The sequence below is a fragment of the Oryctolagus cuniculus genome, chromosome 16, assembly GCF_964237555.1.
Source record: "Oryctolagus cuniculus chromosome 16, mOryCun1.1, whole genome shotgun sequence".
Lineage (NCBI taxonomy): Eukaryota > Metazoa > Chordata > Mammalia > Lagomorpha > Leporidae > Oryctolagus > Oryctolagus cuniculus.
Window position 1 is genome coordinate 25,472,669 of NC_091447.1, and position 24,943 is coordinate 25,497,611.

Genomic DNA, 24,943 nt, shown 5'->3' on the forward strand with positions numbered 1-24,943 from the left:
ACCCCTAGACCAAATGCCCACCCTGGGACACAAGTTTATTTGACAGCCAAGTACCTGACATCAGGTTGGGCAGTACAAATTCTATTGTCAAGCAAATTTTCACACAAAGTCTTTAGAGTGTCTTCTGTTATTTGGTTGTTAAGAAAAGAAAAGTAGAGGGAGAGGGACCCTTAGCAATATCAAAAATAAGTTTGTATGCAACTAAACACATTCAATCAAACTATTCATTCCCCCTCCCTTGTTTTAAAGACAACACTAAAGACACCTATCTGAAGATAGGTAGGTGACATTGTCACCCGCGATGTCTCTTTCAGGAAAGCCATGGCAATCACTTCTCGGCCTTTTGGCTAAGATCAAGTGTAGGAAAGCCACAGCACAACTCACCCATAACACTGCTGGTAAACAGAAAGAACTGTATTATCAGAAAGAGAAATGTCGTCATAAAAATTACGTTTATAGTCAATATTCCCCTCACCTGGTATGATGAATGTCCATGTGCTACTCACCTGTTAAGAAAAAAATTGCTCAGTTTGCAACATACTCATTATTTCTGTGGCTTTGTCCTGGATGCAGAAGTCCAAAAAGCGATGAGAGCAAGCAGGAATCTAGGAAATGGTAACTCAACTGGCTGTGTGTGCAAGGGAAATCCTATAATGGTGGCCTTTGCATTTTAGAAGTTTGCAAAAATATATATTAAATTCCCTCCTTTAATTTGCAAGCACTGGGTATCGTGCCAGACCCTGTGAAAAGGCACGAGCCTATTAGCATGCATGGAGCACAAACCGTGCCGATCAGGAAAGCAGAGATCTCAGAGTCCAGGAGCCCTTTCAGAAATCTGCTTAAGAATCAAAATTACTAATCATGCTCCTCATTCCAGAATCTTGATTTCATAATCATTATTTTAATCTGCATTGAAGGAGATGATTAATGTAACCCAATCTATTCTGTGAAATTACCTATGCTGTAGTCAGCCAATCAAGCAACAGCAATAATAATGTATTAATACATTTAATGGAAATTTACCAAGTTGTGATATCACAATTCTAGTAGCTGGAGATGTAGGGCTGGATGCAAAATAATCTCTCCTCCCGTAATGTGGTAGAGCAGGAGAGAAATATAAATAGTTAATGCATTAATTTATTATAGGTGCTGTAATAGTAGTGTAGGGAGAGGTACAGAGAAAGGGATAGCTAAGCCAGTCTCAATAGTCAGAAGCCATAAAGGAGTTAGTCTTGAATTAAATCTTGTAGAAATAGGAGATGTTCTTCAGGTAAACGTGCTTACGGGGGTTCCAAGCCAATGGAGCAGCGTGAAGGAAGAGCATGGTGGAGTAAATTGTTGGGTGTGGTTAAGAAAGAGTAAAATTCTGAGTAGAAGCTCTCTCAACTACATCTTCTAACTGCACACTACATTAGTTCACACTCTCCATTGTGTCAGCAAAACCCTCCAACTGAGCGTGGACAACTTGCAGAGGCTCTAATGAGCTTGTCTGTTTCTGCACCCACCTCTTAGGTTAGATGAGTCAGAGGTGTTTCCTCCAAAACCAGTCTATGCCAGATATACTCATTATAAAAATCATTATGAAAATCATATGATTTAGCTAACAAGAAAGAGTTGTTTCTGTGAAAATTAAGACGGATATTTTGGAAAGACTGGACTTTTTTAGTCTCTGAAAAAGCTGCAATTGAATTAAGGTCAGGAAATACAACTATAAAAGATGGAGGAGGGGCCAGTGCTGCGGCTCAATAGGCTAATCCTCTGCCTGTGGCGCCGGCACACCAGGTTCTAGTCCCGGTCGGGGCGCCAGATTCTGTCCCGGTTGCCCCTCTTCCAGGCCAGCTCTCTGCTGTGGCCCGGGAGTGCAGTGGAGGATGGCCCAAGTGCTTGGGCTCTGCACCCGCATGGGAGACCAGGAGAAGCACCTGGCTCCTGGCTTCGGATCAGCGTGGTGCGCTGGCTGCAGCGCGCTGGCTGGAGCGGCAATTGGGGGGTGAACCAACAGCAAAGGAAGACCTTTCTCTCTGTATCTCTCTCTCTCACTGTCCACTCTGCCTGTCAAAAAAAATTTTTTAAAAGATGGAGGATTATAAAAATTCCTGAAATGAGGGGCCGCTGCTGTGGCATAGCACATAAAGCTGCCACCTGCAGTGCCTGCATTCCACATGGGCGCTAGTTCAAGTCCCAGCTGCTCCACTTCCAATCCAGCTCTCTGCTATGGCCTGGGAAAGCAGTAGAAGATGGCCCAAGTCCTTGGGCTCTTGTACCCATGTGGGAGACCAGGAAGAAGTTCCTGGCTCCTGGCTTTGGGTCAGTGCAGCTCCAGCCTTTGCTGCCAACTAGGGAGTGAACCAGCAGACAGAAAACTCTCTCTCTCTCTCTCTCTCTCTCTCTCTCTCTCTGCCTCTCCTTCTCTCTCTGTGTAACTCTGACTTTCAAGTAAATAAATAATTTTTTTAAAAAAATCCCTGAAATGAGATTCTGCTTCAGATTTCTCTATTGGCACCAGAGATTCTTACCCTGCTGCAAGGAAACCAAAACTGGAAATAAAAAAAAAATGTATTCCAAGTATATATTTTATACAAAAATGATGCATGTAATCAAAGTCTTGGCCACATATATTTTTTAAGAATCACAAATAAACATATATTTATGTTTCATATTGAAACAATGTAGGGCAAGTCTGTATGCTTCATTTCCTTTTTTTTTTTTAAAGATTTGTTTATTTATTTATTTATTTATTTGAGAGACAAAGTTAGAAACAGAGAGGAAGAGACCCAGAGAGAAGTCTTCTATCACTGGTTCACTCCCCAAATGGCCACAATGGCCAGAACTGGGCCAATCTGAAGCCAGGAGCCAGGAACTTCCTCAGGGTCTTCCATACGGGTGCAGGAGCCCAATTACTTGTGCCATCCTCAGCTGCTTTCCCAGCCCATCAGCATGGAGCTGGATAGGAAGTGGAGCAGCCAGGACTCAAACCAGTGCCCATGTGGGATGCCAGCACTGCAGGCAGGTGCTTAACTTACTACACCACAGCGCCAGTCCCTGTGTGCTTCATTTCCATAGCCAATGTTTGGATCAATCAACCAGCTACCAATATCAATGTGTTGGTTCAGAGAATTTCTCTTATAGCATAAATTTAGGCTAGGATTAGGAAAGAGCAGACTGAAGAGAAAGGCAGGAAATTTTCTAAAATCTCAATGGAGCATGTGGAGTTTATTCTGTCTAGCAAGGGTTGACAAACTATAGCCTGTAGGCCAAATCCAACCTGCAACTTACTTTCACAAATAAAGCTTTATTGGAATGTAGCCATACCTGTTCAGGTACAGCATTGTCTATGGCTGCTTCCACACTAACTAACAGAGCTGAATAATCGTTACAGAGATCAGTTCTCCTAACAAAAACTGTAAGCCACTATGGACCAATCACTGTTGCCTCCAGAGCACCAGTAAAACCAGGCAAACAATAGAAACTCCTCATTTTTCAGGGACAGACCAGAAATGGCAACACCAATACCACTGGAATTCTCCCACTACTGGGCAAGGACAGGAAACTCTCTCAAATGTGAGACGCACCATGGAAAAAGGCAGGGGTTTGCTTTTCATGGGCAGGAAGAATTGCAACACTGAAAGTATCCCACCCTGAAGGCCCAGGCACACCATGAGACTGAGGCAGAGACGGGACCCAAGAGAAGCTGACAGTCACCAGCTTAGCAAGCAGTTAGTAATAGGCAGCAGCAGTGTCACAGCAATGCAACGCAACTGCTAGACCCTCTGCACCACTCCCACCCTGGCAGAGCAGCCTAAGAGGAATTGGAAACCCCTGGGACACTGAAAATGACTATAGCAACAGAAAGCCTCAAGTTTAGCCAGTCTCTTGAGTAGATTAAACTGAACACCCTCCTTCTAACAGTCATGTAGAAATAAGTCCACTTTCAGACATAAATACATAAATATTCCAATCTCATATTTTCTTTTATTTATTTTTTTATTTGACAGGTAGAGTTATAGACAGTGAGAGAGAGAGAGACAGAGAGAAAGGTCTTTCTTCCATTGGTTTACTCCCCAAATGGCCGCTACGGCCAGCGTTCCACCAATCTGAAGCCAGGAGCCAGGTGCTTCCTCCTGGTCTCCCATGCAGGTGCAGGGCCCAAGCACTTGGGCCATCCTTCACTGCCCTCCCGGGCCACAGCAGAGAGCTGGACTGGAAGAGGGGCAACCGGGACTAGAACCAGCGCCCATATGGGATGCCAGCGCCACAGGTGGAGGATTAACCAAGTGAGCCACGGCACCGGCCCCACAATCTCATATTTTCTACACACAATGTCTATCATCAACTCAAAATATATGAGCTTTAAAATGCAACCCAGTGTTAAGGACCAAAGCAATCAACAGAATCAGACAGAGAGATGATCAAACTGAGAACTCTAAGATAAGGAACTTAATTATAAGTGGGGAAAATATTTTTTGAAACTTCATGAAAGAGGGTATATTAATGATAAATAATCGCATGAAGTGTAGGGGGGCATTTGGTCTACCGGGTAAGTTACTAATGAGATGCCTGCATCCCATATTAGAGCTTGGGTCTGGGTTTCAGCTCTGTGCCCGATTGCAGGTTCCCACTAATACATACACACAGCAGCAGCAGGTGATGGCTCAACTCACTGAGTCCCTGCCACCTGGGTGGGAAACCCAAATAGAGTTCCTGTCTCTTGGCTTTGACCTGGCTCAGCCCTGGTTGTTGTGGACATTTGGGAATAAACAAGTTGATGGGAGCTGTTCCTGATTATCTTTTTTCTTCATTCTCTCTGTCTTTCCTTGTCCCTCTCTTTCTCTCCCTCCCTCATTGCTATTTCTGCCTCCATCTCTCTATCTCTGTCTCTATCAATATCTCTCTGTTTTTACCTCTGTCTACCTCCCAAATGAATAAAAAAAGAATCAAAAAATGAAGAGGTGTTCAATATCATCATTAGGGAAAACAAAATTCAGCCCTGAGGAGCTATTAGAATGTACCCTAGGAGAACAACTAAAAGAAAACATGTTGCCAATACCAAGTGCTGATAATGTGACAGAAAAACAGGTGGGAATACAAAGTGGTGCAGCAGCTCTGGAAAACTATTTTTGGTTTTTTTTTTTAAATAATTATTTTATTTATTTGAAAGACATAGTTACAGAGAGAGGCAAAGCCAAGGAGAGATATCTTCCATTCCACTGGTTCACTCCCCAAATGACCGCAACAGCCAGAGTTGAGCCGATCTGAAGTTAGGACCCAGGAGCTTTCTCTAGGTCTCCCACGTGGATGCAGGGGCCCAAGGACTTGGGCCATCCTCCACTGCTCACCCAGGCCACAGCAGAGAGCTGGATTGGAAGAAGAGCAGCCGGGACTCGAACCGGCGCCCACATGGGATGCTGGCGCTGCAGGCTGGGCCTTTAGCCCACTGTGCCACAACACCAGCCCCATCTGGAAAACTATTGGACAGTGTTTTTATGAAGTTAAACATAAACTGAACAATTTCACTTGTGGATATTTATCCTAGAAAAATGAAAAGTTATGTTCACTCAAAAATCTATGCATTGGGGCCGGCGCCGTAGTGCAGTGGGTTAATCCTCCGCCTGCGGCACCTATATCCCATATAGGCACCAGTTCTAGTCCCGGCTGCTCCTCTTCCAATCCAGCTCTCTGATGTGGCCTGGGAAAGCAGTAGAAGATGGCCCAAGTTCTTGGACCCCTGCACCCACGTGGGAGACTGGGAAGAAGCTCCTGGTTCCTGGCTTCAGATCGCACAGCTCTGGCCATTGCGTCCATTTGGGGAGTGAACCAATGGTAGGAAGGCCTTTCTCTCTGTCTCTTCCTCTCACTGTCTTTAACTCTACCTCTCAAGTAAATAAATAAAAATCTTTTAAAAAATCTGTGCGTTGTGGTTTATATAGCTTTTTTGGAATTGCTGAAAATCAGAAACAATGTAAGTATCTTTCAGTGCATGGATAGGTAAACAAACTATGATACATCACACTATTCCTCAATAAGAAAGAACAAATCATTCACATAACAACTTAGATGGCCCTTCAAGCCATTAAATAGAGTTTTTAAAAAGCTAGTGTCTAGGCCAGGGCCGCAGCTCAATAGGCTAATCCTCCACCTGCAGCACTGGCCCACCGGGTTCTAGTCCCGGTCAGGGCACCGGATTCTGTCCCGGTTGCTCCTCTTCCAGGCCAGCTCTCTGCTGTGGCCAGGGAGTGCAGTGGAGGATGGTCCAAGTGCTTGGGCCCTGCACCCCATGGGAGACCAGGAGAAGCACCTGGCTCCTGCCTTCGGATCAGAGCGGTGCCATTGGAGGGTGAACCAATGGCAAAGGAAGACCTTTCTCTCTGTCTCTCTCTCTCTCTCACTGTCCACTCTGCCTGTCAAAAAAAAAAAAAAAACTAGTGTCTAAAGGGTACATACTGTATGATTCCATTAATATAAATTATCAAAATGACAAAAATGTAATGATATAGATTAGCAGATGTTAGGAAATAGGGAGAAGTGAACACTGTGTGGGGCTGATGCTGTGGTGCAGTGGGTTAACGCCCTGGCCTGAAGTGCCAGCATCCCATATGGGCACTGGTTCAAGTCCCAGCTGCTCCACTTCCAATATAGCTCTCTGCTATGGCCTGGGAAAGCAGTAGAAGATGGCCCAAGTCCTTGGTCCTCTGCACCCACATGGGAAACCCAGAAAAAGTTCCTGGCTCCTGGCTTTGGATCGGTGCAGCTCCAGCCATTGCGGCCAACTGGAGAGTGAACTATTGGATGAAAGACCACTCTCTCTCTGCCTCTACTCTCTCTGTGTAACTCTGACTTTCAAATTAATAAATAAAACTTAAAAAAAAAAATAATTATTCTGTGTCCTATCTTGTTAGTGATATGACTGCATATAAAGGTGCTTCAAAAACTTTATGGAAATAGAATGAATAGGTAAATTTGCCATGTTTCAAAACCATTTTGAAATCCATGTCTGGCTTTTTCATAATATGTATTTTCCACAAGCTTTTTGAAGACTTCTCACATAATGTAAGATTAAACTATACTCACAAGAGTACTTATAAAGCTGGTGATATCCTAATAAGTTCTGTAGTTTAGTTACTAGTATTATATCAATGTCAGTTTCCTAGTTTCTGTCATCATTATACTATAGTTGGCTGAATAGAGTGTATTAATAAAGTGTGAAATAATATTTTCCACATTATTTTTGCAATTTCAATTTGAGCCTAAAATGATTTCAAAATGAACATCTTTTAAAAGTTTCCCTGATGAATAACTACATTAAATAGGATAAAGTTTCTAGGGAAAAAAGTGGTCAACAGATGAACAGTTGAGTAACTTCAATACTATAAACAAGTTTTGAGTGAAAATGTGAGAATAAATAAACAGAAGTAATTCCATGAATTGATTCAAGGAATCATTGTAGACTTACCACAGCCAAATGAAGAATCAGATAATTTTAAGATATATCAATAAAATTTTTCAAAATGAAACTCAGTGAGAGAGAGAGAAAACTAATAGAATGATAGATTAGAACAGAGCATTCAAGAACAGTGGGTCAATACCAAGTGGTCTAGCGTGTGTCACTGGAAACACAGAAAGAAAGGAGAAAGAGAATCTTCCACCAATCCCATATATAAGTTTTTGAATGATAGCTAGAATTTTCCAAAAATAATGAAAACCATCAAATCATAGACCAAAAATTTTAAATAACCTGAAGCAGGATTTTTTTTTCAAGCAAACATATCTTATTTAAACTGCTAGAAAAAGATAAAGGGCAAAACTTGAAGGCAACCAGGGGAAAATAGGTGGACTTATTAAATACCAAGAAACAAAGGTAAGAATGACTGCAGACTTCCTGTCTGAAATAATTCAAGCCACTTCCAAGTTTATGAAGATACAATATCTTTAAAACTGATCGGGTGTACAAATATCACCTAGAATTCTATATCTAGCAAAAATACTCATTAAAAGTGAAGGTGAAATCGACTATTCAAAAATTTTGATGATCAGCAACAACATGAGGAAAACTTATTAGCAGTAGGCCTGTACTTCATGAAACAGCCAAGGAAGCTCTGACCTAAGGAACATGACACCACACTAGAAACTTGACCTACAGGAAGGAATGAAGAGCTCTGGAAAGACTAACACTGAATATTTATGTTAAAAATATTTTTCTTATTTTTAAATAGCTCTGAAAGTTAGTTGTTTAAAGCAAAATTGTAAAAATGTGTTTATATAATATTACATGAAAGTAACCATGGTAAGTTAAGGATATGCATTGTAAATCCTAGGTCAACACTAAAAGAAATAGAAAAAAAGACATATATAAGAAGCCAAAACTAAAATCACGAAAATGTTCAATTTATATGCCACATATATATATGTGTGTGTGTGTGTATATATATATACACAATGGAATACTACATAGCAGTTAAAAAAATGAAATCGTGTCATTTGCAACAAATGGATGTAACTGGAAACCATTTTAGCAAAATAAACCAGTCCTCAAAAGACAAATACCATCTGTTCTCCCTTATCGTGGTAACTAACAGGGCACCTAAAAGGTAATCTACAGGAGTGAACTTGACACTTTGAGATGCAATGTTCTTTAACACCCTGTCTCAACTCGTGAGGAACAGCATTTTTGCTTTTGTTTTTTTCTACAAACTATTTGTTGAGCTCTTTACTTAGTGTAGGGTTAATCTTAGGAGTATAACATTAACTGAAAGTAGGTCTTTGTAAAAAAATAAGAATGGGAATAGGAGAGGGGAAGGAAGAAGGGTGGGAGCGTATGCGGGAGGGAAGGCAGGGTGGAAAGTATCGCTATGTTGCTGAATCTTTATATACGAAATACATGAAATTTGCATACCTTAAATAAAATTTTTAACAAAGGAAAAAAATGTTCAATTTATCCAGGCAAAGATAGAAGGAAAACTAGAACAAAAAAAAAAAAAAGAGCAATGGAAATTTGGTACATTTCAATCCAATCACATAAACAAGAGCATTTTAGGTATATTACCTACCATGCTAATTAAAATCCACAATTATTAATTTTTCATCTATTGAGTTTATGCTCCTGTATTCTTTTGATCGATATAAGCCCCCAAGCTGTGAAAGTAATGACAGTTTTGGGTTCTTGGAAATGGTCACGCAGAAGGCACAAATGTAGACACTGCTGGTGTGTGTTCCAAAGCAGCTCAGATCGTACAGGGTTTTTGAAGGGGGAGAGAAGTAGAAAACAAAGGAAGTTTCAGACAGCTTCGGCTTCACAACACTACGTCACGTATGATTGACTGCTGCTGTCGCTCCCCCTCTTCGTGGAGGAGCGACACTGAACCCTGCCTAGGCTTCACATCCGAGTCACGGCACCATTATGTCGCTCCCCGTCTTCGTGGAGGAACGACACAGGACCCTGCGTTGTTCTTTCGTCTGCTAGGCCCTCCCCGGGTTTGCTGCTGGTTCTTCCCGGGTTGGCTACCGACCCTTCCACCTCCATGGAAGGGCGGTTCCCCCTAGCCACTTTCCCCACTTCCGCGGGGGAGCGGCACACCGCCGGCCAGCTCTCTCGGGGGCTGCACAGGTGTTCCTTCAGATAGATGTTCCTGGTGCATATTATCTCTCTCCTCCTTTATAGTCCTCTTCCACCAATCCCAACTCTGCTACCCACACGCCAAGTACGCTGCTCTCCTGCAATCAGGAGCAGGTCCTGCTGTTTATTGGTTGAACTGGAGGCAGCTGTGTAGAAGCTGTTTCCTCCTCTCCCAGCGCCATATTGTGGGAGAGCAGATGCATAGAATAAGTCTTAATTCCAGTAACAGTCTAGTCCGAGTTGCTCCCCACAGCTGCAGCGTCTCCAGGTAAGAAGTTCGTCTGTGACAGTTACGGGTGTAACATTCATTACAGAATGCTAATGGCTTTAGAAGATGAGGCCCAGTTTAAAAATTTGCATATTGGGTAGCAGCTAGAAACTTGGGCAAGTCCTGCTTCCTGAATGGCTTCTCAAGTCCATTTTGAAATGTTCTTTCACATTTGCTGTTCATCATCATTTTCTTCTACATTTCATAATTCTCAGAGTCATTGATGGCACCTCCCTCTCCCGGGGACACAAGCCAGGAAGCTGTAATACAGTACAGACCCCTCCCTCTATCTCATGTTCAAAAATTTAATACTGGGGCTGGTGATGTGGCGTAGCAGGTAAAGTCGCCACCTACAGTGCCTGCATCCCATATGGGCACTGGTTTGAGTCCCTGCTGCTCCGCTTCTGATCCAGCTCTCTGCTATGGCCTGGGAAAGCAGCAGAAGATGGCCCAAGTCCTTGGGCCCCTGCACCCACATGGGAGACTCAGAAGAAGTGCCTGGCTCCTGGCTTCAGATCAGCACAGCTCTGATGGTGTGGTCATCTGGGGAGCGAACCAGGGGATGGAAGAGTCTCTCTCTCTGCCTCTGCTTCTCTCTAACTCTGCCTTTCAAATAAATAAATATATCAAAAAAAAAAAAAAAAACACTAATACTCAGCCACTGAATTCTCCTAATTCCTTATAAGCTATATATCAAAGTTGCAGGTCTCTATATCCTACTTTTAGTTGACATACAGTAGGTACTGATTGCCTCTTTCTTGAACTCCTTTAGAGTTCCCTAACTATTCTAAATGGTAATTCCAGTATCAGAACTACCAAATTGATCTTCCTCATATTAACTAAAGAAATATGTATAAGATACATATTTGAGATATGAATGTTTAGTTGCTCCCATAGTATAAAGGGAAAACTGCACGCTCCTTTAACTGGCACATGAAATCCTAAGAGATCTCAATTCTTCCTCTTTCTTGAGCCACATTTTTTGCCACTTCCTAGCTACTATTTTAGTCTTTGGCAACAACAAATAAATCACTTCATCAACATAAACCATGTGGTTTCTCATTTCACTTTTTTCCTTTTTTTTAAAAGATTTTATTTATTTACTTATTTATATATTTGAAAGGCAGAGTGACACAGAGTAGGAGAGACAGAGGGAGAACTTCCGTTTGCTGATTGACTCCCCCAGATGTCTGCAAGAGATAGGCTGGTCCAGGCTGAAGCCAGGAGACACAACTCCATAAGGATCTCCCACGTGAGTGGCAGGAGCACAGCCATCTGCTACCTTCCAGATGTAATAGCAGGAAGTTGGATGAGAAGTGGGGGCAAGACGCAATACCAGGCACTCCCGTATGAGATGCAGGGATCCCAGGCAGCAGCTTAACCCATTGCACCACAACCCCCAGCCCTCAGCTCATTTTTCTTACCTCCATAACTTTGCTCTTACTGTTATCTACTCCAGGTATCAATGTCCTTGGCCCCTTTTTCACCCTACCAATCCTTATGGATCTTCAGGTTTCTGCTCCATTATCTCGGTCTTGATTTCTCTCCACTACAATCAGATTTGCACTCCAACTAGGAATCCATGTCCATGTTGAAAGGATATCCTCAAAGGAAAAGTAAAGCACACTACTAGTCTGTTTCAGTTGTCTGAGTATTACATTTTCCTAGGGTTCTTCCACCAAACCAATTTTAAAAAGCAAGAGTCATACATGGAAGTGATTAAGCCTTGAAAATGTACCCTTTGTTCCCCAAGTCCTGTTAATTACCACTTAGGAGCATCTTATTTGCAATGTACTGAATTACTTAGGTAACCAAATAGCTTCTTACTGATCTGACTGTGCATCATTTGCCTAATAACAACTAATAAACGCTGTGGCACAGTTCTGTGGATAGTTTACTCCCAGAAATAGGTTTATTTAAGATTGAGCTACAAGGGGAAGAATAGATGTTAGTAGAATGCATCATAATTTTTCCTGTAGTCACTTAGATCTAGAGAAACATGTTAATATTTCTCATTATTTTTTACATTAGGACATAAATTAGCCAAAACACAGTATCAAGCAACTCCAACATCCATTCCAGTTCATTTATTCTGTCCATTCTTGTTGAGAAAAGTTCCGTGACATTTTATTTACTCAGTCACCACCCCTAACTCTCAAATCCATGCTCAGATCTGACCTTCCCAGTGAGAATTCCTCTGCAACCCAGAACTATCATGAGATTTTTCTTCTCCAGTTTTGGGCACCATTTGTTGTAGTTTGCATGTGCCTGTCAATGCTTTGTATTGTTGTTACCTGTAGAGAAGCCAACAAGGAGAGACAAGAAGAGAGGCAAGGATTGGGAGGACCATGTATCTTTGGCAGTGGACCATACCATGTGAATGGTCTAGGAAAACATGCGGAGAAAGAGACATATTCACTAGATATGAAAGATAGGCATCCTATAGGCTGATAAATAGGGAATTCATTCCAAGCAGAAAGAATGCATATCTCAAAGCATGGATTTGTGATCAATATGGTGTCCATGGCGTCCAACATTAAAATGCCAACTGGGGACCTGACAAAAGGTAGAAGTTTTTTGGTTTTTTTTTTGTTTTTTGTTTTTTGTTTTTGACAGGCAGAGTTAGACAGTGAGAGAGAGAGACAGAGAGAAAGGTCTTCCTTCTGTTGGTTCACCCCAAATGGCTGCTGTGGCCGGTGCACTGCACCGATCCAAAGCCAGGAGCCAGGTGCTTCCTCCTGGTCTCCCATGCAGGTGCAGGGCCCAAGCACTTGGGTCATCCTCCACTGCCCTCCCTGGCCACAGCAGAGAACTGGACTGGAAGAAGAGCAACCAGGACAGAACTGGCGCCCCAAATGGAACTAGAACCCGGAATACCGGTGCCACAGGCAGAGAATTAACCTAGTGAGCCATGGCGCCGGCCAAAAGGTTGTAGTCTTAGTCTACCAGGTGCCACTAAAACAGAACACCACCCCTGGGTTATTTATGCACATACACATACCAGCACGCAGTCCTGGAGGCTGGGAAGCCTCGGGTCAAGGTGCCAGTGGGTTTGGCCTCTGGGGAGACAACTGTCTTCTTCCAAGGTGGTATCTGGCACGCTTCCAGGATCCTAACATGGCTAAAGGACAAAGGGCAAGAATGCAAGCCCCTCTTCCAAGTCTTTATTATAAAGATGTTCATCTCTTTTTGAATGTGCCCTAAACATCTCCCATGAGGCCCCACCTCCCAACAGTGACACATTGGGGATTAGGCTTCTAACACATACATTCTGTAAAATCATAGCAGTAGGTAAAAGCGGATTGTGAATAGCTTTTATGCCAAGCTGGGGGCCTCAGACTTTATCCTGCTGACAGCGAAGAGCCAGAAAAGGGAGGTTTACCTGCCCAGGTCTCTGAAGATGCAAGCATGTGGATGGAGTGGCTCTATTCATCAAAGGGCCCAAAAAAGAAAGACTGACAGAGTAGGGAATGAATGGATGGAAGAAAGACAGGGGTGCATGTCTATACATCAGGGGATAAAACAGAACAAAACAGCAAGGACTTAAAGACAGAAGGAAAAAAAAATAATAATTAGGTAGTGAGACAGTGAAGATTATGAACACTGACACTCAAGAGTCTGGGTTAAAAGCTTGCCTTTACCCTTAACTTCTGACTTAGAACCTTAAGAGTTATATATACTGCTTTATAATATCCCTTTAACCATGTTCAATGTTGTATACATGCCTGCATTGAGAGTCATAATCGCCTCAAACCACAAAGCCTACGTACAAAGATGTGAGTGTTCGGGATGCTGAGTGACAGGTGCTGGAAACCTCTTTGTACTATTTTTGTGACTTCTCATGAACCTTTAATTATTCTAAAATAAAAAGTTGTTTATGTCTGTGTTGTGGGGGGGAAAGGGCTTTCAAAACCACTGTGACGATTTATTCAACAACTGCATCCTCGCACCTCCACCTACATGCCATGCCCTATCGAGATGCTATGCTCCCCTCTGTGCCGTTATTAATAAACCTCGTTTTCCAGTATTCACAAAAGTAATTACCCAAATGATAGTGTGATTTTCAGTGTTTGCTCTTCCTCTTTAGCAGAATCACAGCAATAAAAACAAGCTATTGTAAGTGGAAATCTGAGTATCCCAGCTTCATCCCCAAGGCTGATACTTCTTCTGTTGTTCTGCTGTTGATTTTACTGACAGCCTGAACCTACTCACATTCGTATTCTATTTCTGAGTAGGGGTCTGCTCGATCTTTTGTCTGGATAGAATTGCACAGAAACCTCGAAACTTCTCCGGTAGTACCTAGCAATGTTTCTCAGCAGAGGCCTCTTTGGAATATTGAACTGAAAATGTATCATAGGGTACAGTCCATGGCTAGTCAAGGACAACACTGATGCTTGACTTGTGCAGTCTGAAGCCAGGGAGCCTGTTTCTGTGAAAGTAACGAAGACCCTCATGCCAGTTGAAGTTCTCAAGAAATACTACCATTTTGGTAGTTCTTGGAACTGCCATTTGCTATTCTTTGAATGTGATTTGTCCCCTGAAGGCTCATGTGTTGGAAGTGTGGTCTCCAATGTGGTGGTGTTAAAAGATAGTGAATTTTAAGGGGTGAGGTGTACTGCAAGGTAATGAGGTCATTGGAGACATCATCCTTGGAAGGGACTCATGCTGGGCTCGTGGAGTGAGGCAGTTTCCACAAGAATAGGCTGTTATTTTTCAAAAATGCCTGGCCAGGATTCCCTCTGGCTCCCTGTCATGCCATGTGATCCCTTCCACACCTACTTCCACTATCTGGATGCTGTCCACAATGAGACGTTGATCAGATCCAAGCCACAGCTGATGCCATGATCTTGGACCTCCAAAACTGTGAGCTAAATATACTTCTTTTCTTTATAAGAACCCAGCCTCAAGTATTCTGTTATAGCAAAGGAAAATGAACCATTGGAGGGCCTCTATCGTTCAACTAATCATTGAACTAATAGATCGTGCACTCTATGTATTTCCCTAGGGCAGATGTTGAAAGGGTAATGGAAAAGAAAGCAGAGGAACCTGGTGGGAGGGGAACTGAGACTGCTTAGTCCCAGCTATAAAATAGCAGGTGCAGAAGGGAGGATTCCAAGGGGTTTTCCCAAACAGAAAGGTAAACCTTTCCCTATCCTGATTTTGTGCTTTCTTGACTTTCTCACAACGCTTGCTTTAGGACAGATCTAGACTCCCTTTAAATGCCTCTTGTATGAGTTGAAAGGTCAACTCTGTTGGTGTGACCCCTCTTCCGTGATTACTACAGTTCTCTGCAGGAAGTTAGGTCCAAGTGGTAACAAACCCCAGTACTAAAGGCCAAGGGACTTCTGCCTTGCCCTGCTTTTCCTCAGTGGCCACCTGCTAAGCCAGGGGGAAATATCTCCTCCGACGTTCATTTCTACAAATTCCAGTTCGAAGTTGAAAGACTGAAAGTAAGTACCTGTGTGTTTTGTTAGACTCTTTCACAGGACTAGTCAACATCTTGACAGATATAATCTGGCGATTCACTGGAGACTTTATGGCGCCTGACCTGGTTTGCCGAGTGGTCCGCTACCTGCAGGTATGTAGCACCTTCCAAATGTGATGACGCAATCTGACGTCAAAGTCAGTTCTTGGGTTCTTCCTATGGGATTCCTGCACCCCCATGCAGCAAACTCTCCACTTCTTTACAAATGAAAAACAAGCAAAATGTCTAAACTCGTTAATGTGTTTTCTTTGTTAAAAATAATACATCTGGGGCCAGCATTGAGGTTTAGCAAGCAGAGCTGCCACCTGCGAGGCGTCTGCTTTGCCACTTGCCACATCGCTATGTGCTCCGGTTTGTGTTCTGGCTGCTCCACATCCGATCCAGCTCCCGGCTAATGGCCTGGGAAAAGCTGCGGGAGATGGTCCGAGGGTTCAGACCCCTACTGCCTGTGTGGGGGACCCAGATGGAGCTCTGGCTCCTGGCTTTAGCCTGGCTCATCCCTGGTCATTGCAGTCATCCAGAGAATGTACCAGGAGATGGAAGATCTCTCTGTCTTTCCCTCTCTCTCTGTAACTCTGTCTTCCAAATAAATAAATAAATATTTTTTAAAAGTACATTTACAAAACCATAAACAGTAATAAAAACTAAAATTTTAGAGTCAATATTAAGATTTCTGATATTAGCAATAAATAATCTCCAGAAAACTTGTCAATTATATTTCACTTTTAACCTTCAAACTAACACCACACTGGCCAGGAATACTGTTGTTTTAAAAAAAAAAACTTTGGCAATTCATTAGAAAATAAGGATTACTTATTTAAATAGAACCCAAATGGCAATTTTTCAAATATCTATTGACATTTTAACTTCGTCTACTCAAAGTTGTTTAATATACTTTTTCAACTTTTTTATAAGTGAGATATTATTTTCTGAGTTTTGCTAAGATCCATTTTTAGATTAAGTATATCTATATTTTGCCTGCCAATATGCCTCAATTTAAGTAACATGTATGCATAATATATATTTGATTTAAAGTAATACATATGTACTACTTACTTGTAGTATACATATATCACCTATGTGAATGAGTGTTATATAGATCCAGACATGTAGAAGGAATGGCGCATTTAATAGCTGGTGTCAGGCTTGATGTGCTGTGTTCCTAATTCTTCAAATTATGCTCCATGAATGTATTTCTATTCTGATGTCAGTACTTTTGGTCTAAGTTGGTAGCTTTATAGGTGTATGACACATTGCTGAGAAACATTACCCTATAGAGGTTTCACTTGGGATTTTTGAGATTTTTCATCTATAAACATAAGTAAAATTATAATCTTTTATTTTACCATTTTCAGAGCTTGGTGATGGAGTTATTCCACCTTCAGAGAATGAGCAGGGAATAGTTACAGTTATGATCTTCTTTTGTTCATAACCTTGAATTTTTGTTAGGTGGGGATGGTAAATTTTTAAAAGATATTTCAATTCCTTCTTGAGGATTTTACTTCCTTATTGATACATGTTTCCAATTGCTTACTGTGTCACAGAGACACATTAGCACAAAGCTTAGCGGCTTAAGACAATAGGCATTTATTATCTCCAAGTTTCTATAGTCGCAGTGGAGGAGAAGCGGGGCTGGGCGGAGCTGGAGGCAGGCGTGTTTGCAGATCGGCGCAGACGTCTTGCGGAACTGCGGTCCGTGGAAGGCTGGGCGGGAACTGCACCGCGGGCTTTTACCCGCGTGGGTGAGGCGGAGGGCGGGGTACACACGTCACCGGCAAGTTAGGTGCTGGGTTTTAGTTGAATATTCAGTTCTTCACATAGACCTCTCCATAGACAAACTTCAGGGTCCTCACAGCATAGCAACGGCCTTTTCCAATAGCAACCTATTCGAGGGACTGAAGCAGAAGAGCAATGTATGTGTATGAACTACTCTCAGAGACCTTATCCCACTACCTCACATTATTCCGTTGGCTGCCTACGCCAACCCTGACCCAGTATGGGCAGAAGGGAGCCACAGAAGGAACTGCAACCTGGAGCGTGACTCGGGACAAGCTGCAGGTTGACAGCCACTCAGACCATCACATTTTTCAGAAGTATGTTATGGAGTTATGCTTTTTTCTAATTGTTAACTTTAAGATGCCTTCTTGATCCGGAGATTATTCGTGTCATTAGCATTTTTTCTAACTATACATATGATGACTATTAAGATAATACTATAAATAAAATATATCTTGATACTATAGCAAAACTTTCTGAGAAAGAAATTCGGGTAATTCTTCCTTCATAAAGGCAGAAAGAAAAATTGCAAAGCTTCTTAGACTTAAATTTTTCAGCACTCTAGAAATTAACCAAATACCTGAAACAATTCTGGGAATATTTGTTCAAGAAAATGTCTAAAACTCAATCAGAAAAATAAGCGCTGTGGTGGCTTAGCTTGCATTATCCTCCTCTCCCAGGATCCAGCTCTGTGGTAGCCTTGGAAATTAACAGCTCTCATTCACAGCGAAAACAAACCGTGTGGCAGCTGCAGGAGAGAGCAGAACACAGCCAGAACTCCTTCAAGGCCTGATTCCCGGAACACTGCCTTTATTTGACATAGCTGTCAGTCTCCCCGAAGACCCTTACTTGCAAGGCTGGCTATATTTTCCTTTATTCTGAACTCTCCCAACTGTGAAAAACCTTTTCCCTCTGGGAATTTGTCAAAAACAGTTATGAGCAATTGATTAACTTCACAGATGCCTGCGGTATCAGCGACAGTTGGGAAAGCAATAGACTAACCAAATCTTCAAAAACATAATCTGAGTAATGAGCTGTTCATCGGGGCTTTGAAAATCTCTGACGTACTTCTAAGAATCTAGAAGACCAAGTATGCATGTGCCCAGAACTGTGCCTGAGCTCAAGGAGACACAGAGAAGGCCCTTCGCTGCTGTCTTTGACTGACTTGAGGCATTTGACAAAATTCAACATCTTTTCAGTTAAAAAATAATCAACAAGTTATGTATGGAAAGAATGTAGCTCAACACAATAAAGGCTTTAGATGACGCGGCCACAGGTAACATCTACTCAAGAGCAATAAGTTCAATAATTTTTTTTTTCTCTAAGATCAGGAACAAAACAAGGATATTCACTCTCATCATTTCTGTTCAGCAGGGCACTGGAAGTCCTGGCCAGAACAATTAAGCAAGAGAGAAATAAAAGGCTTCCAAAGCAGGAATGAAGTCTCTGCTTGCAGATAATGTGATCTTACAGTGAAAAAACTTGAAGGACTCCGTAAAAGAAACTTAATAAATCCAGTAAAGTTTTAATAATATCAAGATTGCGGGGCCAGTACTGGGGCATAGCAGGTAAATCCATTGCCTGAGATGCAGCATCCCATATGGGTGCCAGTTCATGTCCCAGCTGCTCCACTTCTGATCCAGCTCCCTGCCAATGGCCTGGGAAAGCTGTAGAGACTGGCCCAAGAGCTTGGGGTCTTGCACCCAAGTGGGAGACCTGGATGAAGCTCCTGGATCCGGGCTTCAACCTGGCCCAGCCATGGCTGTTACAGCCACCAGGGGAATGAACCAGCAGATGGAATATCAATTATTCCTCTGTGTGTGTGTGTGTGTGTGTGTTTGTCTGTCTCCCTCCCTCCCTCTGTAACTCTTTCAAATAAAATAAATAAATTTTTAAATAATAATAAAAAATAGTATGACATAAGATAGTTAGTTTGACTTAGCAATCCCACATATATATATAAACATCATATACAGCATAAATATAATTTATATTTTCCAATTACACAATAATTTGAGAAATGAAATCATTAAATTAAAAACAGAAAGCCAATAATGCAAATCAACTAAATGAATTATCTGTTTCATTGAAAAAGATAATAAAATTGATAAATTTCAAGCCAGGCTAACCAAGAAAAGAAGAGGGAAGAAACAAATTGCCAATATCAGAAATGAGCAAAGGTCACCACCACTGCTCCCATGAATATGGTAAGAGTCATAAGTGAACATTCTGAACAACTCAGTGCTCACAGGGTTAGTCAGTTAGATGAAATGGAATAATTCATCAGAAGATATAATCCACCAAAAATCACATAAAGCAAAATAGATCTGAATAGGCTTAAAAGTACTAAAGAATATATCAATAATTAATGATCTTCCAAGAAAGGACTAGGCCCAAGTAGGTGCTCTGGTAAATTCTACAAGCATTTAAGGAAGAAATAATTCTCCTAAATCTCTTCTAGAAAGCAGAAGCAACATTTCCCAAGTCATTCCATGGGGCCATCATTCCCCTAATACTGAAACCCAAAACATTACCAAAAAAGGAAAAGTACAGACCAGCATCCCTCATGAACACAAATGCAAAAATTTTCAACAATTATTAGCAAATTGAATCCAATAAGATAAATAAAAGACTGTGCACCATTCCTAAATGGGATTTATTATAGGTATGTAAATCTGCTTAAATATTTGAAAATCAATGTAGTCCTTCATTTTAGCAAGGTTAAAAAAAGAAAAATTATGTGATTAATCAGTATAATGATACAACAAAAAGTTTGTGGACAAATTGAATTAAAAAGAAAGTTTATTTGGGGGGCAAGTTTTGAAATTCATATATAGTTTTTCTTTCAAATGGGAACTTTCCATGAACTTTTAAAGATTCTTTATAGTTGCAGAAAAATATATAACAACATTCTGTCTATTTATGATAAAAATTCAGAAAATTAGGAATAGAGGAACTTCCTCAACTTGATCAATAATATCTATAAAATATCAACAGCTAACCTTATAGCTAATGAAGAGAAATTAAGTGATTTCCTCCTAGGATTGGGAACAAGGCAAGAAGGCCCTCTCTCTTCCCTGCCCCATTCAAAATTGTACTAAATTTCCTATCTAATTTAAGAAAATAAGAAATAGAAATACAAGAGTTGAATATTGGAAAATGGAAAATGAAAATGTGTTTTTCCATAGATAGATGATTGTCTATGTCGAAAATAAAAGAGTAAACCAAAAAAAGGTCTGGATGTAGTAGGCGAAAATAGCAGGTTTGCAGAATACAAGGGTAACAAACAAACGTCCATTGTCTCTTCCAGCAATGAATAATTTGAATTTGATACACAAAAGCATTTGAATTTGAAATTTAAAGATATAATTGATGTGAGCACCAGAAAGGTAGAAATTTTAGTTTGAATCTATCATCATATATACAAGATACACACACACAAAATGCTGATAAGTAGCATAAAATAGAGCTATGTTCCATATTCATGGATGGGAAGATTCATTATCCCCTTGAGACGCGTTGTGCCCAACATGATCAGTAAATTCAACACAATCCCAATCATAATGCCAGAAAGTTATTTTTGGGATATAGACAAACTCAATATTTTATAGGAAATGGCAAAAAAAAAAAAAAAAAAAAAAAAAAAAAAAAAAAAAAAAAAAAGACTAGCCAATACAATGCTGGAAAAGAAGGAATTTGTAGGACTGGCACTGTTTGACGTCAGGACTTATTGTAAAGCTACAGTAATTGAGTAGCATGGTAGTCAACAAATGCATCAGCAGAACAGAGTCCAGAAATAGACAAAGAGAGTCAACCAATCTTTGATAAGGGAGCAAAGGCACACAGAGACAGCCTTTTCAAGAAAGTGTGCTAGAGCAATTGAAAATCACACACATGCAAAGTTATCTAAGCACAAACTTTACACATGACATGAAAAACTCATATGTATTATACGTAAAAATGCAATACACAATACAATAAAATTAATAGAAGGAAACATAGTAGAAGATCTCGAAATCTTGGGCTTATCAATAAATTTTAGATACAACATCAAAAGCACAATAAATGAAAGAAAAATTGAAATGTTGAGTATTCTGAAAATTAAAATTTTATCTGCAAAAGACACTAATTAAGAGAATGAAAAGTCAACCCACAGAATGGGAGATAACATTTGTAAAATGTATATATCATAAAGGATTTCTACCCAAAATACACAAAGCACCCTTAAAATGCAACAATAAAGAAACAAGCCATTATAAATGGGCAAAATATCCAGATATCCCACCAAAAAATATGGCAAGCAAACATATGGAGAGAAATTCAACATCATAAGTTATTAGGGAATCACAAATTAAACAACAATGATACCACTACACACACACTATAAAATAGCTAAAATTCAAAATCTCATGATACCATATACTGGTAAGGGTGGATATTAACAGGAACTCTCAGTCATGGCTGATGGGGGTTTAAAATGGTATACCCATTTGGGAAGATAATTTATCAGGTTTTTCTTTTCTTTCTTACTCAAAGTTTTTCATTTATACATTCTCAGCACTATTCTCACAAACATTTGCCACACATATCCTGGTCCCATAGTGAGTCATTTTGTTTATCTGAAAATTCTTTACATATTCTACTGATGTATCCTTTACTTGATCTAGTGATACAACCTTTATTTCAATGGCCAACAAGTTTATCTTCAACATTTATTCCTGTCAGAAGTTCTTTTTTTTATTTTATTTTATTTTATTTTATTTTTTGACAGGCAGAGTGGACAGTGAGAGAGAGAGACAGAGAGAAAGGTCTTCCTTTGCCGTTGGTTCACCCTCCAATGGCCACCGCGGTCGGCGCGCTGCGGCCGGCGCACCGCGCTGATCCGATGGCAGGAGCCAGGAGCCAGGTGCTTTTCCTGGTCTCCCATGGGGTACAGGGCCCAAGCACCTGGGCCATCCTCCACTGCACTCCCTGGCCACAGCAGAGAGCTGGCCTGGAAGAGGGGCAACCGGGACAGAATCCGGCGCCCCAACCGGGACTAGAACCCGGTGTGCCGGCGCCGCTAGGCGGGGGATTAGCCTAGTGAGCCGCGGCGCCGGCCAGAAGTTCTAATAATCAAGAGTAAGTCAGTGTAATCTGTTTTCTCTCAACCATTTAAATGTTCACTTCACCATTTCTTATTTGTCAATAAATACTTGGTACTGAATCTGAGCTCCCATACAGGGAATGCAGGTGCTGGGTACCACCAGGTCCAGCCTCCCTTCCTCAACTAGGGTGTCCTTGCCTGGGTTTATTATGTCTTTTGATTGATACAAAGAGAACAGATTTCATGTGCTTTAAAGATACAATTCTAAGAACATAAAGATACTTTCCTCTCTCTTCCTTCCTTTTTTTCTTTCAATTTTTGCAATAATGCATTTTCAATTTATTCCATAACTATTAGCTTAATACTCCACTAAATATCAATGAGCAAAAAGTAGAAAAACCACTCTTCCACAGGAGTATAGCCAAGGAGCCAAGGGCTATAAAACAATAATCAAATCATGTCAATTTCACTCATATACATTAATTTTCTTGTACTCTATATATTAGCTAACACAAATCAGAAAAAAACATGATATTTGTCTTTTTAGGTCTGTCTTATTTCACTAAGCACAATGGTCTCCAATTGCATCTATTTTGTTGCAAAAGACAAGATTTAATTATTTTTTATGGCTGAGTAGCAGCTTATTACAAACTAAATATAGCCCCACCATATGATCCAACCATAGTGATCCTAGTTCCTTTTGCAATTGAGTTGACGATTTACTTCCACACAAAACTCTGCATAAGATTGTTTACAAAAATTTCATTCATATTCATACAAAACTGGAGGCAACCACAATGTCCCTCAAAAGCAGAATAGATTAATAAACTATGGTACATCCAAAGAATGAAATATTATTTGGTGATAGAACAAAATGAGCTAGTGAGCTATGAAAAGGTGGGGAAGAATCTTAAATGTACATTGTTACATAGAAGAAGCAAGCCTGATACGTCTATGTACTGTATGTTTCCCACAATATTACACTCTCGATCAAAGCTATAGGACAGTAAAAATCATAATCATAATCATAAGTGGTTTCCAGGAGATTTTTAGCACAGTGAAACTCTCCTGTGCTCCACTGTAACGGTGGATGGTACATGACATTAGGCAATTGTCAAAACCTAGAGAACTGTACTTATGGTTAATAATCGTGTTTGGTTCATCCTTTTAACAAATGTACCACATTCATACAACACGTTAGTAATAGTGAGTGGGAGAGGTGTATATGGGAACTGTGTACTATCTGTAATATTTTGTAAATATAAAATTTTCCTAAAATAAAGTAGATTTTTTTTTAAAGTCAGTCCAGGCATCTTCCTTTATATGCAACCAATCTGGCACTTTTCTAAGTCAAGTTTGTATGTTTCCAGCATTTAAGTCTCACTTGTCTGTGTGAGATTTTCCTTAGTTTCATATTTCCTAGGTCATTTCTGTCAGAAGTAAGGGGTGGGGTAGTGAGAATTCAGACATATGTCCTCATGCTGCCATCTGTTCCCTGAGTGGTATCCCATATGTTGTTGGTGTGTAGAGTTTTCATTGTTGACATTTATGAATTGACTATAATTGTACTTTGATTTCCTTCTTGACTTGAGCTAATTATGAGGTGTTTAAATTTCCAAGTGATTTTTTTTAAATGTTGCTAATTTCAGTTCTTTGCTGGTTGTTTTAAATATGTGAATTACATAAGTTCTGGTTTTCGGAATCTATTGAGTTTTCTTTTTGAGCAATTTAGTATATGACAAAGTTTGAAATGTCATCTAGATATTTTATAATATCTTATGTTACAATGTATAATTTTTTCTATTTATATATTTTTATGTTTTTTCCCTCTGTAAAATACTGAACATTTTTATGTAAGTATTTATGTAGGGGTATGTTACTTATTACAGAGTAGTTTATGAATATTCTGTTGCCATATATATTGTATCTTTTATCAAAATAAAAATCCCCTTATCACATGTAATTCTATTTCCCTGATGTAACAAAGAGAGATGTATCAAAGAAGAGAAGGCATTGTGACAGTGAGGCAGAAACTGGACTCTTGTGGCCACAAGCCCGAGAGAGCTAAACAGCCACCTGAAGATAGAAGAGGCAAGGGATCAAGTCTCACTAGAGTCTCTGAAGAGACTGTGGCCATGGTCCATGCCAGGATTTCAACAGTTTCTTCAATGAAACCTTCCCTAACTATTTTCATAATTATTTTGTGGACATTTGTGTTTTTTAAAAACTTTATTGCTTACCATAGTTAAAAGTATTTTATCCCCTTTCCTCTTCATGAGCTCTTAAGTTCTATTTGAAAGTCAAAGTTACACAGAGAGAGAAGGAGAGGCAGAGAGAGGCCTTCTATCCGCTGGTCCATTCCCCAACTGGCTGCAAGAACCAGAGCTGTGCCCATCCGAAGCCAGGAGCCAGGAGTCAAGAGACTCTTCCGGGTCTCCTATGAGGGTGCAGGGGCACAAGGACTTGGGCCATCTTCCACTGCTTTCACTGACCATAACGGAGAGCTGGATTGGAAGTGGAACAGCCAGGTCTTGAACCGGCGCCCACATGGCATGCCAGCACTGCAGGCGGCAGCCTTACCCGCCACGCCACAGCGCCGGCCCCAAGCTCTTAATTTTTTGACACAACTCTCAATCAACTGAAGGATTTCCTTGAGGAGGACTGCAGAAAAGAGTGTGCGATGCTATATTTTCTTCCCTCTTATATATGAGAAAATTG

At 40.7% G+C, this 24,943-nt stretch overlaps 1 protein-coding gene across 1 annotated transcript in view; it reads left to right on the top strand.

Moving 5' to 3' along the window:
* NPSR1 (neuropeptide S receptor 1) overlaps positions 1-24,943 on the top strand; it is a 174,611-nt gene that overhangs the window by 110,003 nt on the left and 39,665 nt on the right. Inside the window, 1 exon segment of the mRNA NM_001204444.1 lies at positions 15,353-15,456. Coding sequence (NP_001191373.1) covers positions 15,353-15,456 — 104 coding nt within the window.